The following is a 20,398-nucleotide window of genomic DNA, read 5'->3' as shown; positions in this document are numbered from 1 at the left end:
AGACCAGTATATTTTGATTGTTTTTCAAACTTTACAGTCTCTTTAAAAGACAAAAATATTTTAGATGTTTTAACATTAAACATAAAAACTGCTAACTATTGAGTCAAAACAGGAACTCTTCTTGTAGCTATTATTTATAGAATTCAATATAAAGTTATGAATTCAGCATTCAGGGCTGGAGCCATAAAAACATTACAAAAAGGAGAGACAGTCCTATTCCAAACAGATCTGGTTAGATTTCGGATCACAGTTTCAAGATCTATTACCTGGAACCAGATCTCACTGCCAGAAAGTTGGGTTCTTTCTGAAGTAGTTCCAGCAGATCCAATACAGAATACAACTATTTCAAGTATCCAACAATTTGCTTTTGGAGCTGTCCAAATCAAATTTGACAGAACTATGAGTTTCAGGGTATCATCTTCATCAACAACTGGTATAAATATGCCTAGATACTCAATAGGAAGAAGACCAGTTTCAGACAGGCCACTGACTTCTTCTATCTCAACATGACTTCAAGATCTAGATCTCTCTGCTAAAATTTCACAAGCAAAGTATGCAACCAGTAGGCCTACCCCATCAGAAATCCAAGATAGATCCTCTGATGATCCGGATCAGGAAGCACTTCCTAAATCTCCTACATATTTCTCCATAACAGATAGTCATCCTCAACTTGACGAATTGAGGATACTTACTATGGAATATTAAATTGACAAACAGAATCTCAAGACAGAATTTTATGCAGAACACAATCATGCCAAGAGAAACTAGTTCTTTGACAAATATAAGAGACAACATCGACAAAAAATACAAGAAAAATTTTATGAATTTCTCGGAAGAACCAAACAACATATTCAGTTCTTCGATTGGTTCGAAATATATTCACAAAGAAACGGGATTGATTATCCTTTTTCTCAAGCAACAAATGTGGTAAAAAGGTGGCAAACAACTGAAAGAGAGATTCAAGCAGAACTTCCACCATCAAAATCAATCACTTTCTCATACAAGTCAACAGAAATCAATGCCAAACTGTTCAAGCTCAAAACTGCCCAAAATGAAGAAACAGTCAATGGCAAGGATATTCAGGGGATCTACGAACAGAATAACTACACCAACAAGTACTTACCAACACTTCGAGAATATCTCCTAACCAGGTCTATTCCTAAAACTCCTTCTATAAACACCTCCTCATCAAATCCACTTTTCAAACCTCATGAAATACCAACCAAATTCCATAAAGACCTCCAAATCAAACCATTAACCCAATTAGAAAAATGAATGGCCAAATAGAACAATCCTTTTCTACCCCAACATCCAAACAAGGATCAAACAACCAAGGATCCACAAATGTTAGCCAATCAGTTTGTACAATAACCAAAGAAGAATTCCAAGAATCTTTGGGTATAAGCAAACTACAACCCTCTTCTTCACAAAATCAAATTATCAATTGGAAAATCCACAAAAACTATACTACTTCAGAGCTACCTATCCAAATGTCCTTCTTGAAGAAAAGCTCAACATCTTTCAAAATTCATATAATGCAAACAACATATATGAACGGAGTATAGATGGAGTATCAGAATACAACATTCTTACAATCCTTCAACAAATGACAATGGTGGCAACAGCTTATCGAACATCACATAGCTGTACCGACCAATTAGCTGCTCATATTCTAATTACAGGATTTACTAGGCAACTTAAAGGATGGTGGAATGAACACCTCACCACAGAAGACAAGGATAATATTCTCAATACAGTCAAAATTAATATTATTGGTGAACCAATTCTTCAAGATGGAGCCACCATCTCAGATGCGGTGGCAACATTAATATTTACTATTGCAAAAATATTCGTCGATGATCCAGGAATATTCAGGAAAAAATCCTCGAAACTGCTAAACAATCTCAAATGCAAAAGCCTATCAGACTTCAAATGGTACAAGGATACATTCTTAACTAGAATAGAATATATGTAAGATCAGACGAAAACAAAGCCTATTGGAAAGAAAAATTCCTTGATGGCCTTCCTAAATCATTGCGAGACCTAGTTCGAGAAGAGCTTAGAACTCAATACAACGAGACTGTGCCATGGGAAACAATAACTTATGGATAGTTAACCAGTCAAATCCAACAGGTGGCATTCAAAGTATGCCGACAAGACAAGATGTTCAGACAACTTACAAATGATCGAGCCCAAAGGAGAAAAGACCTTGGATCCTTCTGTGAACAATTTGGGCTACCAAATTGTTACAAAAAATCCCATAAAAGACCCAAACCTACAAAACAACTTGAAAAATTGTCCTATTACAAAAGGAGATACCAGCCCAATAAACAAACACTTTCCATACAACCATCACAAATCACTGAACCCCCATCTCCAATTATCTATCACAAATGCCACAAACCCGGACATATAGTCTGATATTGTAAACTCAATCAAAAAATCAATACCTTAGATCTAGAAAACCAGATCAAAACCTAGATATCAAATCTTCTGATTGAATCAGATACTGATGATTCTAAACGAGAAAAAGATTATATCAATCAATTAGATGATGACATCTCAACATCATCTTCCTCCCAAACTACTAATGATGAAGAGAAAAAGGAAGGTCATACAATCAATGTATTGGACTAGGGACCAAAACGTTCTCCTTGACATCATTGAAGATATTCCTGAAAAAGAGAAAAAATAACTCTATCTGAACAAATTCAAAGAATCCTTGAACCAAGTCTCAACCTCTTTGAATCCATTAACCAAAGACCCAAGACTTCTCAAAATCTATAATCTCACAAACATTCTTGATAGGTTTCCTTCCAAACCTACCAAACTCCTGACCCTTCAAAATCTCCAAATAGAAATTGATCTTCTCAAAGAAGAAATTAGGACAATCAAAGCTAAACAAGAACTTGACAGCCTTGTTCTTCAAAACCTAGTACCAATCAGAGAACCTATTAATTCAAATATCCAAGATGATACTGAATTCTTAAACCAATTATCAAAAAAATCCAAGGAAAACAAAGATCACTTGGTCCAAGTTAGATTACTGATTAGCAATAATTATGTAATCGAAACTGAAGCCTTATTTAACACTGGGGCAGACCAAAACTTATTCTTGAAGACCTTGTTCCATCCCAATTCTTTGAAAAAATCAAAGAAGTTCTTAGAGAAGCTGAAGGAGCTAAACTTGAAGTTAGTTTCAAACTAACAGATTTTCAAATCCAGTTCTCCTCTATATCAATCCCAAATACCTTTTTTCTGGCCAAAAAACTAACTAACAATGTTATATTAGGAATATCCTTTATTCGACAACTAATTCCTTACCTAACCACAGAGAAGGGCATAATACCCCAGCTCCTTGATCCTAATGCCCTCCTACCCTTCTCTAAACTATTTAAACTAATAAATTCTGTTTTGCAGGAAAATGATGAGCTCAATATCCGGAAAAATCAGCAACTGGATTTCAACCAAGCTTGCTGATAGTACACTAATGCATATTTCAAAAGATTATTATTCCTACAAACAGGAGTGTAGGGAAGACAATATTAGGTACTTTGATGTTGTATCCTACAACACAGAGACTGGTCAACGAATTCCTCCACATCTCAGGCATGAACATAATAACATTGCTGCAAAACCAACAAACAATACCGTCCGAAACTTGAAAGATCAAAGCTTCATGAAGTGGAGAAAAATTTAAAAATTAATTCTCAACAGACATTGGCTCAAGGAATGGGGAATACAAACATCTGAATATGACAAAATGATTCAGGAGACAAAACAAGAGTTATCCACAACAATCTGCTAAAAATACAAGCAGATATTAAAGATGGTTCAATCATAACAAAATTTAGAAAAAATCATTCTTACTATAGCACCGAAAGCACTGTAGCAGTCTAGCAAATTACTGTGCAAACACAGCAACAAAAGACAAACGATACACTGTAGCGGTACTGTACACTGTAGTAAACAATAAAAATCACTGTAGCGGGTACTATAGCAAAACAAAAATTTTGCTATAAATACCTCTCAAACCCAACACAATCCACACATCTTTCAGAATACAATTCTGAACACCAATTCTTCAAGCTCTTCCCTCTCTATAGCTTGAAGAAACTCTCCTCCTTCTCTCTGCAAACTAGTTTTTAGTTTTTATATTTTAGTTTTTAGAATCAAGCAAGGAAGCAAGTCTTCTGCAAGCTTCATATTCTGTAAGTCCTCTTATTATCATATTCAATCTCATTCTGTCAAATGGTCGGCTGAGCCGCTTATATTCATATTCATTTACTTGTTTATTTATTCTGTTTATACTAACCATCTATCGCCGGTTCTACCGCCTAAACTAACACTCTAACTGAGTGGCAGTCCGACTGCGACCCACTTTCTAACTCTTATGCTTTCTATTTAACTTTCTTTATTTACTTTCCCGGTTTAAGGGGCTAACCCCTCGTCCCGTCTGGTATCATATATATATATATTGTTTATTTTTTCTTTTGTACTTCTTTTTTGTCATGCATTTTGTACAGATATGATGTGATAATTCCATAAAATTATACTGGTTTGGACCACTATACCATATTTAATACGGCTAATTTCTCAGAATAATGCGAAAAAGAGAAAATATCACAAAAGTGATGCTGCTGTGGGCTCTCTTCTAGATTCAGGGTCGCCACAAATGTCAAATAAGGCTTCGTAGAAAATTTGATTTAATTTTTTCTGGAAGCCGGAACCAATATTTTTTCGTTTTCACAAAAGTTTCGCCGCAAATGGTGAATGAGGCTAAGAAAAAAAATATTTTTTTTTGAATTACCGCAAAGCATGAAAGATATTTTTTTATTTTTTTTTTAGAAACCCCAAATTGCATTTGCGACAAAGGAGAAACTGCCATTTGTGTCTTATCATCAATAGTAGTTTTCCCATGCTCTAGTAGCATTCAACATGAAAATAATTATATAAATATTCATGTGTTACTTCCCATGATGCTGTTCATGACATGCTAAATTTAAGCAGAAATGTCAGAGTCCTCTGCTAGTTGGAATTATTAATTTTTTTTGGAGTTGATCATTTTGTACGAGACAAAGTGGTGGCACCTAGCCTTATAATAGAGGATTTTGCAGCTGATAGTATGTTATATCACCATAATTGTTGACCTTATACAGTTGCAAAACCTCTGTAATATGTATCTCGATCCCGTTAATCATGCGCAGTGTGCTCAGTCTGGATTGATAGCGATATGAGAAAAGACTTTTGAAATATTACAATACTTGATTCAAGGAATGCGGATGATTGTTGGCCCATTTGACCGTCAAGATATTGACCCATCTGCCTCTCGTACTGTTCCTTTCAAGATGTCTATCGAGCATTTAGCTAAAGCAGATACGTGATAGAAATATAGGAAGGTAGGCGTTACAAAGGGGCACCTCTACACATGTTGTTCATGTACCCGACATATTTAATTTTCAATATGTCTTACTCGACATTAAAACCAAAAAATTCAAAAATGGATGATTTGGGCATATTAATTTTCAATTCATTTTATATTTTAAACCAGAAGGAAGCTAAAAGAATTTGTAGAGGATGATTAACACCATTTATGAAATTAGCACAATTTTTGTAGTTAAATTAAATTTTCAGCTTTCAGGGTTAAGGTTTACGTATTAGGGTTTCGGGATTAGTGTTTTTGGGTTGGAGTTTGTGGGCAAAATCATCGCAATTCCTTTTTTTTTAAAAAAAAAAATTTAAGGTTCGCTGCCCAATTGAGGTGCAGCGAATCCTTTAAATTTTTTTTTTTTTTGCTTTGCCACCCTTTTGAGTTGCGGTGAAGCCTTGTAAAATATATAAAAAAATCCAGTCCTTTTACTTCGTTGGCAATGAAAAAAAATGAAATTGAAATCAATTTTTTTTAACCTTATTTTTCATTTGCGGCGACCCTTAAAAACAAAACCAACCCCAGACAACCCATTTTTGTAATATTTTCTTATTTTAACATTATTCTAGGAAATTCGCCTATTTAATATAGATGTTTAGTGTTCTATAAATTCCTCCTGGAAATTAAGAATAGATTCACACACCTATAAAGAAACCGAAAAGATGGCTCCAATATTCTCTCCCCATAATAAATGCTTGTGGGCCATTATGCATTTACTTTACGTATTTGCCCTCCATTCTTTTTATTTCAAGGGAGACAAGTAGTGAAACTTATAAGAAATTTTGCACTATTTCAAGGATATTTTGTGAAAGTTGAGGAGGGATAGCTGCGTGCCCTCATCTTTAAGTATAGGTTGATCTATTTGATTTGAGTTTTGGTACATTCCAATTCAATTCAATTCATAAGCGAACTTTCGAATTTTTGGACTTTCGTGTCTTACATTAAAAAATTCAAGTTCAGTTTATACTTGTATATAAGTTTAAGGTTCAAATTGAACTCAGTCTAAATTCATAATTAAATACATAATTACATATAATATATATTTTATAATTATAAATAACTATAAATTTATATATAAATTATTAATATTTTATGTTATAACATGTACACTTATAAATTAGGGATAATTGCAGAAACCTCCCCTGAGATTTCTGACATTTGCATTGACCTCCCCTATCAATTTTGAAATTGCATTAACCTCCCCTAGAAAAAGCTGGAACTAATTTAAAGGTAAAAGTGTGTGAAATTACTAGAGTACCCCTATTGGATTTGACTTTACCAGATGAAAGGTTTGAGTACTTTCATCAAAACCAACGTTTAATTTGTTAAACAAATTAAACTAATCAAACTATTTCTGCATAGTTAAATTAATTAACTAATTTCTATTTTATCTAATTAACTAATTATCTAATTATCTAATTAATTAATTATCTAATTAACTAATTAACTAATCAAACTATTTCTTCATAGTTAAACTAATAACTAATTATCTAATTGTTAATAGTTATTAACTAATCAAACTATTTCTGCATAGTTAAACTAATTAACTATTAACTAATTATCTAATTAACTATTAACTAATTAACTAATTAATTAATTAATTAATTAACTAATTTCTATTTATCTATTTATCTAATTAACTAATTAAATAATTATCTAATTAACTAAAGCTGTTGTCTGTCCGAAACTAACAAACTATTTGCATGTTAAACTAATTAACTAATTAACTGCTTAACTAATTAACTAACTAATTATCTAATTAATTAATTAACTAATTTTTATTTATCTAATTAACTAATTGTCTAATTATCTAATTAACTAAAGCTGTTGTCTATCCGAAACTAATAAACTATTTGCATGTTAAACTAATTAACTGCTTAACTAATTAACTAACTAATTATCTAATTAATTAATTAACTAAATAACTAATTTCTATTTATCTAATTTACTAATTATCTAATTAACTAATTAACTAAAACTGTTGTTTGTCTGAAACTAACAAACTATTTGCATGTTAAACTAATTAACTAATTAACTGCTTAACTAATTAACTAACTAACTGATTAACAGACTATTTGCATGTTAAACTATATGCAGTACGCATTACCTATTTAAAGTATCGGCTCTTTATGGGTATTTTACTTTCAAACATTTAATTTATGATAAAAATATCAATAATTGTAAGTAAAATTCAAAAAGTGTTACAGTAATATTCTTACAAAAAATGGAGGGGCATAGGGTCATAAATTAAATATTTGAAAGTAAGAATACTGATATTTTTTTACAGTAATATTCTTACAAAAAATGGAGGGGCATAGGGTCATAAATTAAATATTTGAAAGTAAGAATACTGATATTTTTTGTAACACTTTTTGAATTTTACTTACAAACATTGATGTTTTTATCATAAATTAAATGTTTGAAAGTAAAATACTCATAAAGAGCCGATACTTTAAATAGGTAATGCGTACTGCATATAGTTTAACATGCAAATAGTCTGTTAATCAGTTAGTTAGTTAATTAGTTTAACATGCAAATAGTTTATTAGTTTCAGACAGACAACAGCTTTAGTTAATTAGATAATTAGTTAATAGTTAATTAGCTTAACTATTAACTAATTAGATAATTAGTTAAGCAATTGTCAAGCAAATAATAATTGTCAAGCAAGATGAGGGCAAAATTGGAAGAAATGTTTTATCTCACTTCTACAAATAATTTTTTAAGAGAAAATGCCGGTTTTTATCCCCAAACTTTGGGGTAAGGACACATTTCGTCCCTCAACTTTTGGGCATGACACAATTGATGTCTAAATTAATAATTTTTTACCAATGTCATCCTCAAATGGCAATTTAGCCAATTTTTAACGGAACTGGTCATGTGAAAATCACATGACAGTTAAGTAAACTTAAATCACATTTTAAACAAAACCTGCCAGTTTCTTGCATGCAATCAGTCAACTTTTGGCAATTTTGACTAAGCATCCATCAATAAACACTTGCGTCCCATACGTAAGGGGGAAAAAAGCTAAAAATAAGGATAAAATGAAAAATAGGCAAGAAAAGAAATAATCAGCATGAAAAATGAAAAGGGATAATTTCACAAACATCCCTTGAGATTTTTAATAGTTACAAAAAGCTCCCCTCAGAATTTAAAAATTACATATACTTTGCATACTTTTACTATTTATATAAGAGCAAATTATTTGAGCAGCCATTGAACTATTTGAATAGTAAAAATTTGGCCCTTCAATTATTCATAACATATTTTTACCCATTGAACTATTAAAAGTATAAACTTTGAGTTATTCATAACATATTTTTACCCATTGAACTAGTATGTTTTGTATTTAACATAAATTAAATATGTGAAAGTTAAAAAATAATAATAAATTGCCCATAACATACCAGCTCTTTATGGGAAACTGACTGGTTTTGTAGTATGTTTTGTACCAACTCTTTATGGGAAACATACCAACTCTTTATAGGAAAAATTGGTTAAATAGCGTTCAAAGGAAAACTAGTATGTTTTGTATTTAACATAAATTAAATATGTGAAAGTTAAAAAAAATAATAAATTGCCCATAACATACCAGCTCTTTATGGGAAACTGGCAGGTTTTGTTAAAAATGTGATTTAAGTTTACTTAACGGTCATGTGATTTTCACGTGACCAGTTCCGTTAAAAATAGGCTAAATTGCCGTTTGAGAATGACATTGGTAAAAAATTATTAATGCAAACATCAAATGTGTCGTGCTCAAAAGTTGAGGGACGAAATGTGTCCTTACCCCAAAGTTTGGGGATGAAAACCGGCATTTTCCCAATTTTTTAATGGGACATCAAGCTGTCAGGGAGGTTTCTGCAATGAATTGTTACTGTTCAGGGGAGGTGAATGCAATTTCTAAACCTAGAGGGGATGTCAGTGCAAATGTCAGAAATCTCAGGGGAGGTTTCTGCAATTATCCATATAAATTATAACTATTATTATATATTTTTTATGTATATAACTATACTTATACATAGGCCAAGTCTTTTTTTTTGTGGGGTAGATCAAGTCTTAATTGAGTTTAACAAAATTTAAACTCGACTCTTATTTAATTCGAATCTAATATTTAAATTTAAACTCTCTAAGAGCATCCACAATGGTTTACACCCTTCAGGGTATAATCCACATGCCACATTAGCATTCTATTATCCCACATCAGCATTTCACTATCTCCTCGTTTTATTATACTCTCATCCACAATGGATTACACTCACACAGTATACTAGCATGAGTCCACATGCCACATCAACATTTAACTATCTCCTCTTTTATTATACTCTCTTCCTTCTTTTATTTTAATAATGCACAATTCATAATCCATAAATAAATAAATTTATTATTTTAAAAATGGTTATTTTTAAAAATAAATTATTGACATGACACCTCAAACGTGAAAATATCATAATAACCCATTATTAATTAATAATACCCTATGTACTGAATTTAACTCTACGACATAATATTAAAATTAAATAAAATACAAAAATGACCATTGTAAAATGTTTCAAAAAATGATCAAGTAAAATACTGTCTTATTTTGGCTATTTGGAGTTGCTGGTGTTGTCATGCTGTTTGGGTCCTACAACATCTTTCATGATGTGCATCATCAGTGTTGTGTGTAATCTCTATGACATGGCACCAATGGAAGACCATGATGTCATGAAGCGGTGTAACAGGGGGCATTATACCCCGCATCATACATTTCTGTGGATGCTCTTAACACAATTTAAGTACCAAATTCAACGGCCTTTTGGACTGAGAGGGCCGAGCTAAAGCTGACCCCGTCCTATTGTCAATCCAACATGTAGTGGAGCCGCCTTCTCCCCTGCCCCTCTCCAATCTCCACCATTGCTTGAAAAGAGTTGAATTTAAAACAGTTTCCACGGAAATCGAGCCACGCATGATTGTCCAAATCAATATATAGGCTGGTTAAACATTACAATTCCTTCTCGCCCGTAAATCAATGGTGCTCTCTGTTAGTTCAACTGTTACCATCTAATCGTACTCCTAAAATTAGTGGAAAATCAAAGATAAAAAAGGGAACATATTAACAAAATACATACTTTTGGCAGAGTCTCAAGGTTTTCAGCTTCTTCAAGTTTGCTTGCAATTTCAAGGTAAAAGTAGATCATACTCCATCTGAATTGAGTAATTTTTTGAGTTGTTTCTTGCTTCATCATGTTATAATAGCTTTACGTGTCAAGGATATCTTAATTCGATTATCATCCATTGACCAACACTCAAAAATCATGCCTCTTGTACCAGTGAACGCTAGTAGTGAAAGCTAAACGAAAATATAGAACACACTTTTGTCTATTGGCTGAGTCTTGCGGTTCTCAGCTTCTTCAAGACTTCTTGGCTTGAAAATTTTGCTTGTCCAAGATTTCAAGCTACAATTATGTCAAGCTGGAACTTAATTTTGCAAGTTTTTTGGTTGTTTCATATTGTCTTCGTGGTGACTTTAGCTTTATGACGCACAAAGATCTTCATCAATTCTTTTATCTTTCAACTGGGAGTGCTCTTTTTAAGCTTTTCACATGATTGACATTTTACATAGATCTGCCCAAACTAGAATGTATTAGATCACTGTATGTACATATGGGATTAGTAGAATAGGCTAAGGCTTAGTTTGGGAGTTTGTAGAGAGAGTTTAAATTATGAGAGAAAAGAAAGGAAGAGAAGCGATTTTCAAGTTGTTTGGGAGTTGAAGAATGATGTGGACTGATTTTGGACATGTTGGGTTTAGTTCATCATTCACGATTATGTGCAAGTTGAGTGGTGTTGTAAAGAAAGTTTGTATCAAATTAAAATCACAGTACAGATTGGTTTGCTGACATAAACATCTCAACAAAGAACATTTTTTGTCTGAATTATTGTTACAGATTGATTTGCCGACATGAAATATCTCATCAAAGAACATTTTTTATCTGAATTATTGTACTAAAGTGCTGAAGTTTTCTGGTTTTGACATTACTAAAGTGCTGAACCTTTCTCAAATATGATTTTTGTTTCGGAGCCAAGGAGGTTGAATTGAGTTTGAGAAGAAAGATGTGAATTAGACTTTTAAATCCTTTTCCATCCGATATTCTGTTCTTGTTATTCAATTGTGGTTGCAGGATGTCGTTTGTGTAATTGGATAGAAATTTCAGCCCCGCCTTAATTTGCAGCCCTTGGGGCCTCACGTCTTCCATCTTCCACAAGTTGAATGTGATTTTTGGTTCTTGATGACTAAATTAGTTCAAATGCATGACCTCTCAATTGAAAATTTTTTGATAGCTCACCACCAGATGCACATGCATCACATGTGCTTTTTCCTAGTAATATTTAAAAATGCTACAAAAAGTGTCTATCTGAAAGACTGATAGAGGTGGTTCTTGTGCAAAGAAAATTTTTTTTGGGGAGAAAGAAAGAACATATATCTGATTGATGAAATTTTCATCGCATTGCATTTAAGAAAAATGACAACAGTTAGCTACACCAATTGGATTAAATTTACACTACCAAGTACAAAACCAGTGCTTCTCAGAGATTTCTTTATTTGCATTGACTGTTCTTCAGATTCTGATTATGTTCGGCATTAATCAAAACAAAAGAAAAACTAGTTTACAAAGATAAAGAGAAAAATGGAGACAGGGTGTGGGATGATTAGTAGGGTAATGTATTAAAGTCATGTTCAGTGAAATTGTTGAATTAAGGATCTAAAAATGCTTGATTAATTCAGTGCTTTACAGTTCATGTTCTTCTAAGTTTTACAAGATTGATCTTGATACAGTTTTGACATTTCTTCAAATATTGAATGAACTATTCTACTTTTGGCAGTTGGAAGAACTCTAGATAAGCTTATAGGTGCATAAATTATGGATTGACTGAAGAACATATATTTTCCTACTAAATCTATCATGATTGTGTTATTAACTTTACAAAACAATGTGCAGAATGAGTTCAGTTTCATGGTAACTTTGATGTCCTCTTCCATTTTAAGATTCGGATATGCTTTAATTTGCCTTGTGAATCTAAGCTTGGCACATTCTTGCATTCTCAAATCCTACTAGATGATACAATCATTTGGAAAAGCTCTCGCCAAAAAGACCATGGAGATTGTAGTAGAAAATTGCATGGGAGGGAGCAATGTGGACAACATGCAAACGCTGAAAAGAAATTGGCAAGAGTTGAGCTGCAAAGCATCAGATGTCAAAGAGGAAGTGAAGAGAGAAGAAATGTCAGGTAAAACGAAAAGGAAAATTGAAGTTGACAATTGGTTAAAGGAGGTTAAATATTTAAATCCTGAAATCGATGGACTGGAAACAAGAAGATCATCTTGGAGGCTTCCATTGAAGGAGGATCCTGTGCGGAAGCTGCAATTTCAGGTGAAAGAACTTATTGATCAGAGCTGTCACTTCAATGGGCTTGTGCTCCATGCTTATGACAACATTGTGGAGCCATGCTTGCCAACCATATTGTTTGGAGAAAAGGTCAAACAAAATTTGGAGAGAATTTGGCCATGCTTGGTGACCGATGACATATCAAGCATTGGAATTTATGGGATGGGAGGAGTTGGCAAGACCACATTGGTGAAGCACATCAATTACTATCTTCTACAAAAAGGTTATCAAGTTCTTTGGGTGACAATTTCTCAAGAGTTCAGTATTAAGAGTTTGCAAGAAAAGATTGCCAATGTCTTAGGTGTTTGTTTATCAGATAAGGACGATGAAGTAGTAATGGCATATGTATTGTATGGGGCATTCAGGAGATTGGAGAAATTAACAGTGCTCATATTGGATGATGTTTGGCAACAGTTTTGTTTACACAGGGCAGGGATTTCTCTTGATGCAAACAAGTGCAGGTTGATATTGACTACTCGCTCACTAGAAGTGTGTGACAGGATGCAGTGTCAGAGAATATTTGAAGTGAAAATTCTGGATTCAAATGAAGCTTGGGAATTGTTCATGTATACACTAGGAGACAAGAAAGTGCTTCATATAGATGTGGAAGAGATTGCCAAGTCTGTCGCCAAAAGGTGTGCTGGTTTGCCTCTTGGTATCGTCACTGTGGCTGGGAGCATGAGAGGTGTTACTGACATATGTGAGTGGAGAAATGCATTGGAACAATTGAATTCATGTTCAATAGGGCATGATGAGATGGAACGCGATGTTTTTTCCATCCTTGAGTGGAGTTTTGACCGATTAAACAAATATGAACAGAAATGTTTCCTGTATTGCTGTCTTTATCCAGAAGATTGCAGGATAGCAAGAGAGGGATTAGTAAATCTCTTCATTAGGGAAGAGTTGATGCCTAAACGAAGCTCAAGGTTAGCAGAATTTGATCAAGGTCATAAGATATTAAACAAACTAGTAAAAGTTTGCTTGCTGGAAGAAACTACAGATGACAGGGGCAATGAGTGTGTAAGAATGCATGATTTGATAAGAGATATGGCATTAAGGATCGCCAGTGGAAACTCTACTCTAAAGATCAGCGGAGATGTACCGAGGTTCTTGGTGAAGAGCATACGAATCGGAAATTCCAGAGTGGCATTCGAAGAAAAAGAATGGACAGAAGATCTCCATGCAATTTCCATCTATTCAATTGGAAGTGCAATAGAAATTCCACCAGGCATGTCACCAAAGTGTCCCAAGCTCTCAACCTTGCTTCTTCGTTCGCTACACATAGGAAGAATTCCAAATACATTCTTTAAGCACATGTCTGGACTTAAGGTTCTAGATCTAAGACACAATAGATTAATAAAAGAGCTGCCTGACTGTGTTTCAAACCTGGTGAGTCTCACTGCTTTGGTGTTGCAGAATTGTATCCACCTCCAATCTGTGCCACCATTAGGAAATCTTACACAATTGAAGGAATTGGACCTATCTGGGTCTGGAATTGAGGATTTACCTCAAGGCTTGAAATCATTGGTCAACCTGGAAAGGCTGGACATGCTCAAATGCCAAAATCTTCAAAGGGTGATAATACCAAAAGGGACATTTTCTGAATTGAGTTGTCTCCAACAGCTAGGATTGGATCCCTACTATTTTGTACAAGTTAATGATCCAGAAGTGTCAAACCAATTAGAAGTATTTACTGGATGCTTACCATTTAATGACTTCTATGAAATCTCTAGGTGGCCAAAACATTATACTGTTGAATTCAATGAGTTTTTACCTGAGGATGGGTACTTTGATCATGATGATGAATACATTAATGGTCATTCTCAAGAGCTGTTGGCTTTCCGTCAGTGTAACTTCTGGAGAGGATCGAATAATCCTGTTCTACTTCTGCCAAATAATGTCAAGCATCTAAGACTTGTGAAATGTGTTTGCTTGGGCAATAGGTGCCTGTCAGATGTTTTTAAGAACTTTACAAGTTTGAAAGACTTGTCTTATTTGAGCATTATTGATGTAGATGACATCGAGTTCCTCTTGAAATTGCCCTCTCCTCCGCCTCCTCTTCATGATCAGTTGGTAGTCTCCTGTTTTAATCCACTACAAAATCTACAAGAGCTAAAACTCGTAGACTTGCCGAATCTGGTTGATCTCTTATATTGGGAATCAGAACCATCTTTTCTGCCACCTGCCACCTTTTCTTCCCTTGCCTGTATCATGATTTCAAAATGTCACAAGTTGAAGCAGCTGTTCACTGTGCAGCTGCTGCAAGGCCTTCAAAATCTTGATGACTTATATGTTGATGATTGTGAAGGACTGGAAGAGATAGCAGAGGATGATGACGGAGTAGGACGTGGAGGAGAAGGAATTCAAAGTGAAGCCACCACCACTGTCATACTCCCGAAGTTAAGGCGTTTGTATCTGAATCGGCTTCCAGAACTGAATCACATCTGGAATGCAGCCAAGATTTGCAAATCACTTCAGTATATTAATGTACGTGACTGTCCAAAGGTAAGGAGGCTGCCTTTGTTTCTTCCCACTACCACTGCACTGCCATCTCCTCCCAACCCTCTTATAGAAATCTATTGTGACCAAGGATGGTGGCAATCGTTAGTCTGGGAAAATCCCAATGACAAAGTTTCCCTTAAACCAATTTTTTCAAAAGAAAATGAAGAATGAATTGGAAGACCCTCTGTTTGATCAAATTCTTCACTGGTTGACATGTAAGTGTTTTTATCCCTTTCCTCTAGTGTTACCAAAGCATCCCCTTTTCTTTTAGCTCCCCCAAAATGAATTGCTTGTATAGGAATCAATGCTAACTCTTCTCTTATTGAGTTCAACTTTTTCTCTGCCAACTACCTTCTTGAGGTGCTCAGCTGCTTACACCCTTTTTTAAATTAAGTAATGTAATTTACTACGTATATTGTTTTACTTCTCTTTTTCATGCCTTTTGATTTCTGTGAATCTAATTATTTTTTTTCTTGTTTTTTGAATTCAATGTCATTATTAAATTGTAAAGTGAATGAGCTGAATTTTGTGTTCTTTTCTCTTTTTTTTTTTCATTCCCTGCAATTGAAGGTTGTCTTGTTTTCCCCTTTCTCTGAAGAGGCTTTCCAGATAAAGCTGTAAGGTATATATGTTTACCAATGCCTGTATTCCAAATGTTTTACTGAAAACCAAATAAGTTAAAAGGCTAGCTTTTTTCCTAATTTCCTATGCGGATTGAAGTTCTAGACATGTTCAGGGAGCGTTGGAAGAAAGCTTTCAACGGAGAAAGGCGAAGAAGGCCTCCTTCTGGGGGGCCCGAGCCGGAAATAGAATGCAAAGTAATTTACATGATTGTAATAATTTCGATACTGCCATGTATAAATTTCCTTTGTATGTCTGACTGTTGTAATGAAGTGTTACTGTCAATTTTTCGTAGGTTAAAGCTTGCTATTTCTAGGTAGAAAGGAAAAAAAATTGCTGCTGCAATAGAGGTGAAGTTGCCAAAAAAAAAAGTATAACTTGAAGCCTTATCTACCAGCATGAAATATACTTTCATTATATGCTTCTTCCTTAGCTGTATTACAGTTGCGGTTTTGTGTCATGTCTAGCATTCTATTCCTAGCTAGTTGATGTTTTTCCTATACTTGCTTGGAATTGGAGTAGTCATACTACTTCTGACTATACCCGGAATATTAGTGAAACTGTTTTGGGGTATAATGCCAAAAGTTTTAGAGTTAGATTCTACTCCAACTTTGTGATTTCACTCTATCAATTCAAACCCTTTCATTATCTAAGATTTTTCCTGTTTTCCATTTCGAGAAACTATAACATCAATTGCACTGATAATTCATTATCTGAATTCTTTTGATTGGGAATGGGATTGTACATGCATGTTGAAGAGTGATCAGAATAACATTTGAATCCTTTCTGGAGTTAAGCGTTTAGATTTAAAATTAATCGACATAACAAAATCTTACATGAACTTCTCTATGTGACTTGAGCTTTTCTATCTGTTCTTTGGCAGCAGTCATCTATGAACATATCAGACCTGTATGGAATGATATTTTTCTTTTAAAAAAACAGATGGAAGAAAAACCTCAGATGGAGTTTCCTCTTGCAAAAGACAATGCAATTGTATGTCATCTTATATGGTGTTGACTTCTGTAACAAAAAAGCAGAGTATGTTTGAGATGGCAACTAGCTAATGCACAGTCATGCAATATATGAAGAAGCAAAATTTGAGGTCAGTAACTTTTGGGTAAGGAACTATCCTAATTAGTAATTAGTTTCCAGCTTATAATCAATTGAGTTTAATTTGAGCCTAAACAGGAAAAGAATATCAGAACTTGTAAAATAGCTGGCTGAAGTCTCAAGATGACAGCCTAGAGGACGTTTAGTTATATTATCTGTCAAAGGAAGTGAAGAAGTGGATGGCGCAATTGATCTAGTTTTGTTGCATGAAGAAGCAGAAACAAAATGACCAGAAGGCCAAGGTGCTGCAACATTGTCATTGAGATCGCTGGTAAATCCAATGCCTGAAATTTTATCAAATGTTACACCCAATGGCAAGCTAGGCAAGAGAAAAGCAGAATCTAGAGAATATATAAGTAGTAAACTAGTCAAAGATAAGACTAAATTGACGTTCATTGTGGATCAAGAATCAAAGCCCTAGAATTTCAAAGTACTAAAAGCAAGAATTTAAGCCAATCTCAAAGGGAGATTTATCACAGAAAATATCCTCTTGATGCATCAACTAGTGAGGAATTATGATTGAAAATGGGTAAAGCTTGATGTGTGGTTAAAATTGACATGGTGAAAGCTTATGATTCTGTCAGATGGGACTTCTTTATTCTGCGTTCTAGAGGTTCTGCATTTTCCGTTTATCAGTTGGGCCAGATGCTGTGTGACAACTGCAAAATTTTCATTCAATCTCAAAGGCTTTCTGGTCGGTGATTTTTCAAGCAGTAAAGGGTTGAGACCGGGGGATCCCATCTCCCCTTACCTATTTCTTATTGTCATGGAGGTGTTCTCTCAGTTGTTTGATGATTATATCACTGCAGATGCATATGATTTTTATCCTAGATGTGCTGAGCTTGGGATTTCACATATTTCCTTTGCAGATGATCTATTTGTTATGGCCTCTGCTGCTCCTAAATCATTCGAATGATTAAGAAGACCTTAGCAGAATTTTCAGACATGCCTGTCCTTATTCCAAACCTGTCTAAATCTGAAATATTTTTAGCTGGAGTGGGGGAGGAGCTTCAGAAGAGGATTGGTGAAGATCTGGCTATACCTATTGTAACTCTAGCTGTAAAGTAATTGGGGGTCCCCCTTATTTCTACTAGATTAACTATGCAGGAGTGTCAACCTTTCTTGACAAAATGATGAAAAGAATCCAGAACTGGGCAGTCAGGAAGCTATCTTATGGAGGAAGACTCACTCTTATTAGAACTGTGCTTAACAGCATATTTGTATACTGGGGCAGTATATTCATATTATCCTCTGCTTTTGTAAAGAAATTAGAGAGCTTGCTGAATTCTTTTTTATGGTCAGGTTTTGAGCTCAAGCATTCTAAAACTAAAGTTGGCTGGAGGGAATCCTGTCTACCATTGAAGAAGGTGGTTTGGAATAAAGCCTTGGTGCTCAGGCACAATTGGGATATCTTTCACAAGAAAGATTCCCTAGGGATAAGGTTGGTTCACATACATGCATGCTGAGGGATTATTTTTTTTGGGCTATTGACGCTTAGGCTTTTGGCTCTTGGAATTGGACCGAACTGCTGAAGTTAAGACCTGTAGCTAGACAGTGTATACAAATGATTGTTGGCAATGGAAGAAATATGTACTTGTGGCATGATTGGTGGAATCCTTAGGGGCTTCTCTAACTGACTTATTCCATGTGTATCGTGCAGTTATTTAGCTGTATCCAGCAAGCTAAGGTTGATAGTATCATCCACAGTGGATGGTTGGAAATGGTTCAGATGAATCCTATGAATGTTCAGTGAGAAAAATAGCTTTTGCTGCTGTTGTTTATGAGCTGTGGCATTATAGGAATTTAAAGGTATTCCTGAATATCCTATTCCCACCTGCTATGATTACTGAAAGAATTATGGCTGATATAGGGGCTGGATGGGAGATTTCAAAGGCTAAATCTAATGACTGCATTATGCTCGGCCACAGTCCATGTTTGTTAATGGAATATATACTTTGGAACTTGTACAGACTGTTTTTCTTAACATTTCCTGCAATGGATGAGGGATCCCCTCCACTTGTGTACGCCTACTTCTGATATCAATAAAATAAGGGCACTTACTAAAGGGGGAAAAAAGCCAAATTCTGTAGAGACTGTAAACTTTCTAACTCCTCGAGCTATTCAAGACTTGGTTATCCTGTCAACTATAACTAGTTAAGGTATTTGTTTCTGTTTCTGTGTGTGTGTGTGCGTGTGCGCGCGTGTATTCCTGTAGAAATGACGTCTTACAGAGGGAATAGATCATAAGATAAAAAAATAAATTTTACAACCGTGCAGTATCTGTTCAAATGATCACCTTTTGACTCAATAGGTGAATGAAATCAGTTCTCAGCAGACAGCACACATGATGATTAACAAATATATGAAATGAAAAAATTGCAATCAGTAATGTTAGGAAAAGTAACCTAAAGTGGCAAATATTAAGAGATACAAGTGAATGTGGACCTTGAGGTGAGAAGTCCTTCAGCATGATATGACAGATGTTATACGCGTTGATGGATATGTCAGCGCTCTGCGCCTTCATACCAAGCAAGGAAGCTCAGTTTACTGCTTTCAAGTTTGTAATAAAGCTCTGATCATGTGACTTTCCATGGCTGTGGATCAAGATGTATTATTGTTCAGTTGAGGTCCATATTCTTTCCATGGCATTGCATCAAGATGTATTATTGTAATAAAGCTCTGCTCATGTAACTTTTTATGGCACTTGGATGAATTATCAAAGTTTACCAGGAAAGCCATATAGGCAGATAGCAGAAGATGCATCTCTTGTAATTCACAATATTGGGACTGTTCCTCATGATAGCTGAGTCATCAGGCAGGATGGGATTGCCAATGTTTTCATACTATACTTGCTCAAGTTCTTGTGGGATGTGGAAGGCTGTGTCAACCCCATTTGATTTTTGAAGTAAAACAATTAAATTGAATCTGACCAAGTTGGGCTGGCTCTATATGAACAATTAACTGCACTTTGCTATTGCAGGTGTAACAATGGAGGCCTATGATCCAGATCCTGCCTCTTAAAACATGCCTATCACATTATTACTGTCAAAAACTAAACTATAAATTTGAATAATATATTAATTCTTCAAGATATCAATTATGGGTTTGGAGATAGTCAAGTTGAGATTTTGGTGCAATTGTGCAGTTGTTTTAGTTTTAGTTCATATAGGATTTGTTGTATATCACTTTAACTTCGATGTATGTGTAACTTTTGTTCGCGTAGATTAACTTAATGTATTATAAACTCGTGAAGCTTGGATTATGTGTAGAGAGAGAGAGAGAGAGAGCAAAAACTAACTTGGACAAGCGAAAA

The 20,398-nt window shown here is 34.6% G+C and overlaps 2 protein-coding genes across 43 annotated transcripts; both read left to right on the top strand.

The window, feature by feature from the left end:
• The first annotated feature begins 10,188 nt into the window (after positions 1 to 10,188).
• On the top strand, positions 10,189 to 19,150 carry LOC113743270 (putative disease resistance protein At4g10780). 42 transcript variants are annotated; one of them, XM_072048579.1, is made up of 7 exons: positions 10,189 to 10,587; positions 12,523 to 15,569; positions 16,862 to 17,077; positions 17,164 to 17,356; positions 17,670 to 17,857; positions 17,955 to 18,109; positions 18,388 to 19,150. In XM_072048579.1, exon 2 carries the CDS (start codon positions 12,523 to 12,525, stop codon positions 15,523 to 15,525), a length of 3,003 nt encoding a protein of 1,000 aa, XP_071904680.1. In that variant the 5' UTR covers positions 10,189 to 10,587; the 3' UTR covers positions 15,526 to 15,569; positions 16,862 to 17,077; positions 17,164 to 17,356; positions 17,670 to 17,857; positions 17,955 to 18,109; positions 18,388 to 19,150. The 42 variants fall into 42 exon arrangements, with proteins under 42 accessions (XP_071904680.1, XP_027127043.1, XP_027127042.1 ...); XM_027271242.2 differs by having other exon boundaries at positions 12,523 to 16,346; positions 16,862 to 17,092; positions 17,670 to 18,526; positions 18,746 to 19,109; XM_027271241.2 differs by having other exon boundaries at positions 16,918 to 17,077; positions 17,670 to 19,150.
• On the top strand, positions 17,311 to 18,001 carry LOC140006992 (uncharacterized). The gene is made up of 2 exons (XM_072049662.1): positions 17,311 to 17,356; positions 17,670 to 18,001. The coding sequence occupies exons 1-2, from the start codon at positions 17,311 to 17,313 to the stop codon at positions 17,999 to 18,001; spliced, it is 378 nt and encodes a 125-aa protein (XP_071905763.1).
• Positions 19,151 to 20,398: the final 1,248 nt, after the last annotated feature.

The sequence above is a fragment of the Coffea arabica genome, chromosome 5e (genome assembly GCF_036785885.1).
Source record: "Coffea arabica cultivar ET-39 chromosome 5e, Coffea Arabica ET-39 HiFi, whole genome shotgun sequence".
Taxonomy (NCBI): Eukaryota; Viridiplantae; Streptophyta; class Magnoliopsida; order Gentianales; family Rubiaceae; genus Coffea; species Coffea arabica.
Note: the sequence above shows the minus strand (reverse complement) of the source record. Positions and strands in the feature narration are given on the sequence as shown.